General features: G+C 43.5%; 1 protein-coding gene across 1 annotated transcript in view; it reads right to left on the bottom strand.

The window, feature by feature from the left end:
- Positions 1-8,046: 8,046 nt before the first annotated feature.
- Positions 8,047-11,905, bottom strand: part of LAMA2 (laminin subunit alpha 2) — a 755,002-nt gene continuing 751,143 nt past the window's right edge. The window contains exon 66 of the mRNA XM_015416769.1: positions 8,047-9,487. Within this exon, the coding sequence (XP_015272255.1) occupies positions 9,330-9,487 (158 nt within the window). The 3' untranslated portion in view covers positions 8,047-9,329. The remainder of the gene's footprint in view (positions 9,488-11,905) is intronic.

Here is an 11,905-nt window from a genome sequence, read left to right as displayed (position 1 = left end):
CATAAACTGCACTGGTTCCAACTGGTACAGTTTATGCCTGCTGAAACACCCCATCTGAACACACCCTTAAAGTCATAAAAAAGGCACAGTGCCACTCTAATAAAGGTAATCTGAGCCTGGGGAACTGTGTGAGGATCTACCAGCCCAAGGCACCCCTAGCAATGTACACAGTTGTTCTTCACTAATAGGTGATCAGCACTTTCAGAACTAGTGAGTCTTCCTCATATAGCCCACTGTTCTAAAAACCATTAAGCCATTTTACAGCAGATGCATGCTAACCCCTACTGCACACAGATGTACCTTTTCATACAAGTACAGGATGGACAAGAGGAAGCAGAAATAAGCAAGCATCTTTGAAAAAAGCAAACTGGCTTTGAGACCCAGTTTGGTGTAGTGGTTTGGAGTGCAGCCTCTAATTGGGGAGAACTGTGTTTGATTCCCCGCTCCTCCACATGCAGTTGCTAGTGTGACCTAGGGTCAGTCATAAATTCTTTCAAAGCTGTTCTCTCAAGGGCAGTTCTTGAGAGAGCTCTCTCAGCCCCACCTACCTCCCAATCAATTCTACCTCTAAGCTGTGGAGTCTTGTGAGCAAAAATTCTACTTTGTGAGCTACTGGCATTAAAGTTGTGAGCGAGTGATTTGGCTACTGCATAAATTAGTTTGCTCTGGAGACATCCTTCCTGAGCTAAGACAAAAATGTGTGAGCTGGAAGCTAAAAAACTGTGAGCTAGCTCACATTAACTCAGAGGGAACACTGCTCACAGGGTGTCTGTTGTGGGGAGGGGAAGGGAAAGGAGATTGTAAACTGCTCTGAGACTCCTTTGGGTAGTGAAGGGCGGGGTAGAACTCTAATATCTTCTTCTTCTTTCATGGGCAAACAGACATGGACTTGGCCATCTTTGTAAGATAGTCAACAGAATTCTTTTGGAGGCAGAAGAGCTGGTCCCAAAGGGAAGGCAGGGCTGTACTTACCTGTAACTGTTCTTCATCGAGTGGTCACCTGTGCAGTCACACATGGGTACTGCACATGTGCAGGGCTACTGTGGAGAGGTTTTTGAAGTTCAAAAAAGACCTAAGGACACTCTATCCCCTTCCCCCATGCTGTTTCCCATGTTTTGCAGTGTGAAATAGAGGGGTCAGAGCGACCTTCCCTCAGTTCCTCTCTGCTGCTATCAAGTTTATTTTAAGAGCTCACAGAAAGGCAGGAGGGAGGGATGTGTGACTGCATAGGTGACCACTAGATGAACAACAGTTACAGATAACCCTATTTTCATTTTAGTGGTACCTATGCAGTCCACATGGGAGAGTAATGAGCTGATTCACTAATCTCAGGAAGGCGGGTGTGAGCTCTTAGTGGAATACAGATTGCAGGACAGCTGTTCCCACTGCCACATGTCTCATAGCATTCATGTCCATCGAGTAATACCTTGTGAAAGTGCATGAAGATGATGATGCTCCAGCCTTGTAGATGGAGTCAATGGAGAGACCATGGTGAAAAGTAGCTGAGATGGACTGGATTTAAGTCTAGTGAAACTGCAATGGACTGACAACTTTTGCTAATTTATAGCACAATTAAATGCAGGTGACTCTAATTCTTGCCCAGATTAGAGTCTAAAATGGAGATGAATAAGTTATTGTCCTTCTTAAAGGTTTTAGTGCTGTCTAGATGGAAAAGAAGGGCTCTACGTACATCTAAGGAGTGCAGAGCTCACTCTCATTCATCTTGCAGGTGTGGATACAGTACCAGTAAGGTGATATCCTAAGAACATAAGAGAAGCCAATGTTGGATCAGGCCAAAGGCCCATCTAGTCCAACACTCTGTCACACAGTGGCCAAAAATACCAGGTGCCATCAGGAGGTCCATCAGTGGGGCCAGGACACCAGAAGCCCTCCCACTGTTGCCCCCCCCCAAGCACCAAGAATACAGTGCATCACTTGCCCCAGACTGTGAGTTCCTATCTATACCTTGTGGCTAATAGCCACTGATGGACCTCTGCTCCATATGTTTATCCAGTTCCCTCTTGAAGCTGTCCATGCTTTAGAATTTAGATGTTACTTTAGGAAGCAACTGGATCAATGTTTGAAGGACTATTCTAGTGTTGAAGGCCTTCAGGAAAGGAGGGTCATGTTGTAGTGCCTGGGGTTGCTGACACTTCTAGCTGACATGATGGCAATCAGGAACACGGTTTTCATGAGGAGGAGATGGAGAGCAGATGGCCATGGGCCCAAATGGTTTACTCATGAGCTTTGAAAATCTAAATAATAAATAAATAAATAAATCATGGGTGATAAGTGCCATTGTGGGACTGGATGATGGGCTTGGTGAGATTGATTCAGTAATCCCTTAAGGAGTAGTTTGGATTCCCTTTGAGCACACAGTATCTCCCCTTGATTATGTATGTGGAAACATGCTATGGTGGCTAATGGACCCTTATGAAGAGGGACAAGTCTTCCTAGTATTAGACTTAGGAAGTATTTGAAGACCAGTTCTAAGCCTTGGTTCCCTGGCCCATGTACAGAAGTGCCTGTGTTTGGTGGAGTAAGAATGCCATGTGGATGGCTTTCTGGCACTGAGCAGGACCTGCTTTACAAGTTTGGAAAACTGACAGTTGGTCACTGAATGAGCCACTCTGCTAAATGTAGGCTGCCAGTGGAGGCTATCAGTCCTAGCAGCCTTTGAATGAGTATGGTAGGCTGGGGAAATAGTTTCTGGCAATGATGCATGTTTAGACTGATTGCCAGGACCCTTACTGGAGGTGGAAACATTCTGGCTAGAATGGAGTGTAATGTGGTGCCTATGAATGAAACCTTTTGCATGGTTTCTAATTTGGATTTCTAAGTTCAATGCTTTTAAAACCCGTAGTATGAGGTCCAGGTCTGCCTGGAGTTTTGGCTTGGTATCAGATCATCAATTCTACACCTGGGCATAACAGAGGAAGGTAATTGAGAATTGATAACATTTTGAAGTTTTTTATTAACAGAAACTTGTTCAGGCCTCTTGGGCCAAGAATAGGTCTCACTCCCCCCGCTTCCTCTTTGATCAGAAAATATTTGGAGTAGTGCTGATCTTTTGTAGGCACTGTCTTAATTGCTTTTTGTTGCTTTTGTTGTTGTCGAGGAGGGTGTGGACCTCTGCAAGGAATTCTTGACTGGTTCCAGTGGTGGCTTGCAAAGAGCCAGGTATTTAGAGAGAGGGTGGATGACGACTGACTTGGAAGGCTTCTCCATGAGCTTGTGTTTATACCTAGACTTTTAAGTTGGTGGTTCTGAGGATCTACAATCCAGGGATACAGGAGCAGAGCATACAGAGCACACAGGAGACCAAGGCAGTCAGAACTGGCCTTGGAACAGTTGGAACTGAAGATGCTCAAATCCATCTGTTGGCATTAGAGGGCGGTGTTTTGCTTGGATCTTTCTGCTGACCTGTGCCAGACAAAGCCTTTTCCCAGAGTGCCAGTTTAAATTGGGAAGCTTTGAGGGTAAATTGGTGACAAACAGAGCAGTGCCAGATGTCATGCTCATCACTACGGCAAAGGACGCATTTTTTCACAGTTGTCTATGTGGGGGATTTTTAACCCACAGGACCCACAGGTTTTTTTTTTTTTTGAAGAGGCAGAAGCGTGAGGTAGAAATTGTTCGCAGGTTTTTTGCCAGTTGAAAAAGATGCAACTTCTGCTAATGAGCATCTCTTAGCAGCAGCAGAGTGAAGGGTACTCTGTCCTTTCTATATCAGGCTGCAAATGGTCAGAAACAAGCAAAGGGGAGAGGGGCACAATGCCCTCAGGAATTTTTTGAGTTTCAAAAATCTCTCCATGGTGGGCCTGCAGGGGTACAGTACCCATGTGGGACTGCAGAGGTACCATAACAATGACTACAAGTAATTGAACAGTGCACTATTGTAATTGTTCACCTTCTGGACTTTCCTGCCTGGAAATGACAATAGTACAGTATTCGTTGACATGAGAAACCTCTATCAGTGATTAGGTGTTGAAGGCTGGAAGAAGCCATGGCACATGTGGAGGAAGTACTGCCTAAAATTCTGAATGCCCTCCCAAGGCATTCTCCTTCCCTTTTTATTGCCATACCCACTCCCTTCCCCCTTAGGTCAGGATAACGCAGAACTGGCTTAAGGTCTGTCAGTAAACTTCATGGCTGAGTGAGCATTTGAACGGAGGCCTCTTCATTTCACAAATGACATTTTAACTGTTACAGCAGACTAGTAAAGGGGAGGGGCCAGGGACAACATGGCAAATGTTCACCCTCTCCTTTAGCTGCAGTCCTCCCACACACTGATCCATCTCTTCTCTCCCCTTCCTGGATGTGATACTGAAATCGGACAAACTACTCAACTTCCCAACTTGCTTCTTGCTCCCCAAACTCTGCTTGGCTCCTCCTGGCTGGATGCTGGTATTCCCTGTATAACCAGTACTGGTTCACATTCTCTGTTTTGCTTTTGGATTAAAAAAATCATGTTGAAAGTAGAATCAGAATGATTAATGGTGGATTTTACATCCCAATATTTCATCTGCAGGGGCGCCCCCCATTGTTATCTACACTCATTGCCTCCTGCCATGCCAGCAGTGGCTGGAAGAAAGACAAGCACTGCTAGTCCAAGGAAGATGACTGCTGTGGGACAAATCTGAAGAAACAACTATTCGGAGCTGGGTTAGTGGGAGCAGTAGTCTGATCAATATAAGTCATTTTCATCTGTCTGGTCAAAATTTCCAATGAACTGATGCACTGAGTCAGTCAAACATTAAGGTAATGGGGAAAGGGAACTCCATGCATCTTCTGGCAAGCACATATTTCTTCTGGACCAAGTAAACTCTTAGGCTTACTGGATCTGATGAACAATATGTACATTATAGATGTTGTTGTGTGTAGTCAAAAGACATGTATACACTAGATGTGAATATCACCCACTTTCCTGTTCACACCTATCATAACCTAAATCACGGCTTTGGAAGGCCAAGGGCTAGGCTAGTTTCCACTGTACTCATTAGCAATGACACCCAGAAACAAGGACTGCTATATTAAATGGAGAATAAAAGGAAGGCAGTGTATTATTCAGTAAAATTAATTTGAAACACAGAAAAAGTAAGACCACTCGAGACCCGGTATCTGGTTTTGTTATTAGCGAGATGGTCTTAATTAAGACAAGACACACCGAACTGGTCAATTTAATTTGTGTTCAGACTGTCTTATCGAAACAGATGTAAAATAGCTGGCAAGGCAAGAAGGGAAATCTAATTTTAGTGTCGCTTGTGTAGTGTTTTCAAAGGAGTAATTCTACAGTATTAACAAAACATAAAATTATGCCACTTATTTGCAGTCTTGAGGTTATTCCCAGATAAAGGTACGTTGGCTGGTGGGTGGGAAAGAGAGGAGGTGGCAGGAAAAAGAGAAAGGCTATGGGGGCTTTCAGGGAAGGGAAATAGGAAATGAGACCCTCCCCCCACAAGTCTTTGTGGGTTTCCCCCTTGTTTATGCAGAAAAGGGAACAATGATGCAGGAGTGATTGGATTATGTGATTCTCCACCTGAAGATGAACACACAGATGATTGCTTCTGAACATATCAAGGCCCTGAGCTGGATCATACTGACAGTACGCAAAGACCACACAGAATTCTCTGTTGGATCCCCCTCCCCCTCTAAGTTTTTTTTTGTTGTTGAGGAAATTACATCACTTTTATTTTCTGGAAAGTCATTTTAAAAGGATGCTATGCCTTCTACTGTTCAGACTGTAGTAACAGATACTATATTCAATGTGGAAGTAGAATAACCTAAGGGTACTTATTTGGTAACAAACCTGTCATGATAAATACAATATCATCGGCTGTTTAGTACAGACGCCCTGTTCCAGTACGTAGGTCTATGCAAGTTTATATGAAAAGGAGTCCTTTGGGAGAAGAGTGGATGACATTTATGATGCTAGGCTTCTTTCAAGCCACAAAAATTCAACTATTTCAAGCCAAATGAGAGCGGAAAAGATTCATTACTAACTTTTAATCTCCCTTCCCTTTCATAGGTGATAAACCCAACAACAGATGCCCAAGACCTCACCCCTAAATCCAACCTCTTACATGTAAAACTTAAAAGAAAGAAAAATGTTTTAACCAAGCAAACTGTCCAGGCTTTGTTATTTTCCTGTAATATAGAGAACTAGACAGTTCATGAACACAGGAGCACTGTTTGCCTGTGTTTATGCTGTTCGTTCAAAGCACACCTGTTTGGAATGTAGCCCTAATATTTGGAAAGATAAAGGAGCAAAGGGCTGAAGTTGTTGTTTTATACAAAGGTTTTGTTCGAAAAGTACTCTTTGACATGAAAAGAAAAACATGGCTTTGTGTTCAACAAAAAAACACAGTGAGGTCTTCAGCAATGATTATGTTGGTTCAAAAGTACTGCAAGGGAAAATGTCAACCTAAAATTATACTGAACATTTCAAAAGCTTCTGTGTACCTCTGCAGCATAATTGTACAGAAGCTTTCTAACATGTGACTGTCTGGTAGTTGAAACACTTACCATTGAAAGGTATCGTTGTATGCTTTCCGAAAGATAGAAATTTGGCTTAAATGGGCACTACAAGCGCACCGCAACTTACACTCCTGAACTGGCAAGTGATGTGGTGTATCCTTTGATGAAGAGAGCCAGGTTGCACTCTGCAATTTCCTTACCGTTCCAATCCTCTTGCAAGTTCATCTGACTCACTGACAAATTTCCTTGGCCCATGATGACATTTTAGTAATTCTAGAATGGGTGCATGTCAGCCATTGCCATTCACACATGCTAATGATGTAACACTACATAAGTTGTACTGTGATACATCTCCAATCTGTTTACCCTAGCTCGAAGACATGCATGTATATACCATTGGTCATCAGTAAAACATTACTCTGCACAGAGAAAGGCAGTATTTAGAGAGGAAAATGCAGTTTCATTTTTTCCTTGAGTTCTACGGGACATTGTTTACATGATCTGATAATGTGATATATCAGTTTTAATGTTCAAGATAACCAGTGGTTGGTTGTGTTGTTGTTCACTACCTCTGTCCCTGAATCTGCATGCAGAAGATGCTAACAGCAATCTTGGCCAGTATTGCATCATTGTCTGTTTGCCCTTTTTAATTCTTTTCTATACTGTTAGGAAAGTTGTCATGATAAAATGTGTTCACATTCAGACTCAAGATAAACAATAAAGAGCCTCCTGGCATCTTAAGGATTTCTAGATTTATTGTGGTAGAAGGTTTTGTGGAGTAGAGCACACTTACTGTCCATGGTGTTATCCTCAGTTGGCAGATTACGCACCCTGTACCTTGTGAGAATTTATGTTGCCCCTGTTGCTCTGTTGTTTCTGCTATAACTCACTAACATGACTAATCTTTGGCATTTGTTACTCAAGATAAAAGACTTCTGGTTTCACTTGGTATATTTATTCACTGCTTTTCTGAAATAAATGTTACTGTCTGTGCATGCTGTACTCCTTCAGTGCTTCAGGTGTGCAGTGAGGTTCAGGCAATGGCAGACTGTACTGAGCCACAAGGCTAACAGGGGCAATTGCATGAGAAGTGTTGATCAGCTTGCTATGCAGGTATCTTGTTGATAAAATACTTATCTATCTCTTAGACATCTCCTATACTTGAAAGCTGCAGTATTAATATGGGAACACAGGTAGCTAACTTCTTGCCAAATGTCTCCATCTGTATTTTCCTGGCTTACAGAACAGTAGTGTTCCAAAACTGCCACAAAGAATCCTTCCTAGCTATCTTCTAAAAACAAAGCAATCCATTCAAAAGATGTCTGTGTGGACATATGCTATTTTTAATACTTGTGATAACATAGGTTGTCATGCTAATTGCTCCATTTATATTTTGCTACCTTTCCTAATGTCATTTATTTTTAACCCAGATTAGTCTGGCTTGGAAAAAAAAGTCACATATGGAAAGTGTGAAAATACTGTTTTTCCCCATGTTCTTACCAGTGAGAACATCTATGGTGGGGACATCCATATTTAAAAAAAAGAATCACATAATATTGTAATGCTTGTTCAAATGATATATTAGGATTTCAGTCCAATATGTTCTTGTAATAACATTGTACAAACTGGTTAGGCAGTAAACATTACCATCTTCTTTCCTTCTCCCCCTCCTCCCAGCACACATGCAAAGAAAATGTTGACTTTTTCACATTATGGAATCCATATATTAAACCAAGCAGAGCATATGAAACTCTGGCAGAGCACTTGAAAATCACGAAGATTTAGAAGTTAGACAACACTGTTTTTCTAAAGGACCCCACAATTTTTTGTTTGTTTTTAGAAGAAACTTCATTCACTAATGGAGCAGGCACTTAGCCAGCAGGGGGAGGGGACGCTGGGGGTTGATACCCCCTATCAAATCTGCAGCACCCCTCATGGACCACAGCACAGCGGAGCCAGGAAGGAAGGAGCCGGGAGCCGTGCTATGCCTCTCCAGCTACTGCAGGTGCAAGGAATGTGCAGGGCCGAGAGAGCCCTCTCCTCTTTCTCTCCCTCTCCTCCTCTGGCTGGCAGAGGTGGGGCCAGCGGTGGTGCCTTCCCAGGTCCGCCTTCACCCAGCTCCAGCAGTCACAGCCAGTGCCATCCTTCCTGTAGCGTCAGCAAGCCGTGTCAGCCAGCAGGGTGCTGGCATTGGGCATGGCCACCTTGGGGCTGCTGTGGCCGCATGCATGGGCAGAGCTGGCCTTCCTGCTCCTTGCCTGGCAAGGTCAGTGCCAGCTGCTGCAGGAGCCCCACAGCCTGGCACAGTGCTTCGGTCAACTGGCACCAGTGGGCCAGCAGACAGAGCATGTCTTCCGGGGGTGGGTGGGTAAGGAGCTTTGGAAGGGAAAACCAGTTAAATGTAATTAATTAAATTAACAGTGCCATGGTACCCCAGTATGATCCATCACTGTCAACCAGCACGTGGGATCCGCTGTACACACAGCTGCTGGTCTTGATCGACAAACATACTAACTGAATAACTGCCTTGGAAGAAGACTGTTTTACACTTTGACAAGCATAGATTTAGGCCTGTATGATTCCATTCATCAAAAATATGCTAAATCACTTCAAGCTGATGGAAAAGACTAAGAATGAGAAAAATGTTATTCACTCCAATGGGGAAAAGTTTATAAACCCACACTTAAAACAGCACAATTCTGAATATGTCACAGGCTGAAATCAAAATTTTGCACAAGGAACTTTTATTATGAAGATATGGTAAATATAGACTTCTTTAAACATCAGGTGAGGGTGTTTTATTTCCTCCTTTTTAACTGGTTAGATCCATATCTGAGATGGATGATGTGCTGTTAATTTGCAGGGCATGATAGAGGTTGAACTCCCTTGATCTCCAAGGCTTTGCTGAAGTTAATTTCTAGAGCCTTAGCAGTCCCTTTCCTGAGGGTCAAGGATCGAATGCATCCTCTGAAACGGATGTTGGTGGTCAGGCCAAACTGATTCAGACCATCTGAGGGAAGAGAAATTAAAGTGATTATTAATATCTATTTTTCTCCTAAAATGAATCATTTCCCTCATTTATCTGTGCACCATTTGTGACTGGAGATCTATGCAATGTCAGATGAATTACTTATTTATTAGAAGACACCTCAGATATGTAAGTTTCTGCTTCTTTAATGGGGACAACACTGGCAAAGCTGGAATCCAGTTAAGGCTCCTACTTAAGCTTTCCATGCATCTTCATTTAATTAAATAAGAAAAAGCTTCCATACTCCATAGCAACCACTTCTATGTTTCAGCACAACATATTAAGCACACCTTCTTTAATATACTATCCCTGTGCCGTCAAGGTCACAATGGTATGCAGAAAGGTACTTTTGATTAGGGATGGGCACGAACCGGAAAAACGTGGTTTGTGGTTCGTGGCTGAGCCACAAACTGAACCACGAACTGAACCAGGAGGTTCATTTCTAAACCAAACTCCCTGCCACTCAGCTGTTTTTGTGGCTTTTGCGGGGATCTGAAAGCAAGGTTTTAAAGGGACTTGGAGTCCCTTTAAAACCTTGCTTTCTGCTCTGTCCATGAACCACCATGAACTGCCACAAACTGCTTTAAAAGTTTTCTGGAACTTCATGACAGTAGACCAGTCATGAACTTTGGTTTACAAACCACAAAAAGGCAAAATTTGTGACAAATTTTGCTTTGCGGTTCAGTTCGTGCCCATTCCTATTCTTGATAGATGCGGTGCAACATTGAAATTACCTTCCCTTGAAGACTTGCCAAATGTAGTATAACAAAGCTCTCTTGGCATCCAGCGTGTGAAGAGCTTTCTTGGCCCTAGACTCTGGAGATGGAAAAAATATGGGCCGCACTATCTCCTGTGCCAGGTGAAACTTAGAAACCACCTTTGGAAGAAAGCTCAAAGTAGGGAGAAGTAATGCCCTTTCATTAAAAACTTTTAAGAATGGAGGGTCTACCCTCAGGGCTTATTTATTAGAAGACACCTCTCCTGGCCGACATAACAACTACAAGGAAGGCTATTTTCCTAGACAGCAAGGCCAGAGGGCACAAAGACAAGGGCTGCTTCATTAATTGGGCTAAAACCAGGGAGAGGGACCACTGAGGGACAATGTGAGGTGTGGGGGAAAACACATTAAGCAGACTCTTGAGGAAACACTGTGATGGCTTATGGGCAAACAGGGAAGACCCCTCCACACCCTTATGATAAGCAGAAATGACACCAAGGTCACCTTAATGGAGGATGCAGCTAGCCCTTTAGATGATAGGGAAAGCAGATATGGGGCATGTAAACGGTGACAACAGTTTAGATCGGGCCCAGGCTTCCTCAAGTAGAAATACCTAGTAGAGGACTTCCTAGCTTGAATTAGGATGTCACACACTTCATGGGAGAAGGGAGACCCTATGGGCATATCCTCCACACTGTAAGATGCAGGAGGGCCACATCGTGCTGCAGGATAGGTCCCCGCACAAACTAATCCAGGGCCAGTGGGAAAGTGATGTATTCTGACACTACCTAATAGAGGAGTCTGGAGAACCAAATTTGGTGTGGCTAAAAGGGGGCTATTAGGATGCAGTCTGAACCTCTACTATCAATTTCCGTATGAATTTGCTCAGGATGGGAAAGGGAGGGAAGATCTAAAACAAAGTCCTCAACCACAGGATCTGAAAAGCATCCCCCAGCAAAGTTGGATTGCTGGCCATAAGGAAGCAAAACTGTGGTGCCCTTCTTGTATCAGACATGGCAAACAGGTCTACCTGAGGGGTACCCTACCGCTTGAAAACAGTGCTGCTGATGTGGGGCGGAACGGGGGGAGAGATACATATTCCAGGAAATAACCATCACAAACTATTGAAAGAACCCAGACATTGGAACAAATAGAACACCATGCCTCATTAAAAAAGTGCCAACTTATTCCCAAACACGGGAGCCTCAGGCATCTGAATGGCTAGTCAGAACTTTTGTGCTTGCTGACTGTACTCTCTAGGAGGAAGAGGCTGACCCATAGGTCTGGGCCTTGGCGTACTCTTCCTCCTCTGGAAGGAAGGTGGCTGGTACTGAGACTGAGGATACTGGTATAGCATTTGCTGTTTTGGATGCCTCTGGCTCTAATAGAAGGGTGCTGCAAAACTGTGCTGTCTGGGGGGGAGGAAGTGTAGCCTTTGGTCAGAAGAAGGAGAGAAGGCACTAAGCGACTTCACAGTTTGACAATTTTTCTTGATAGTAGAGAGGAATTTGTCTGTTGTCTGGGAGAAGAGGCTAGATCCCTTGAAAGGGAGGTTCTTGACTCTACGGTGTGCTTCTAAAGGAAGAGCAGTCATGCACAACCAGGAGTGCCTTCTCAAGACAATAGCTGAGGCCATGGCTTTTTAAGCCACGTCTGTTGCATCCCTTTCCAAATCTGTTTCC

The sequence above is a fragment of the Gekko japonicus genome, unplaced genomic scaffold (genome assembly GCF_001447785.1).
Source record: "Gekko japonicus isolate JY-2015 unplaced genomic scaffold, Gekko_japonicus_V1.1 scaffold92, whole genome shotgun sequence".
In the NCBI taxonomy this organism is placed as follows: domain Eukaryota; kingdom Metazoa; phylum Chordata; class Lepidosauria; order Squamata; family Gekkonidae; genus Gekko; species Gekko japonicus.
The sequence above is the reverse complement of the archived record's forward strand: the minus strand, read 5'-3'. Positions and strand labels throughout refer to the sequence as shown.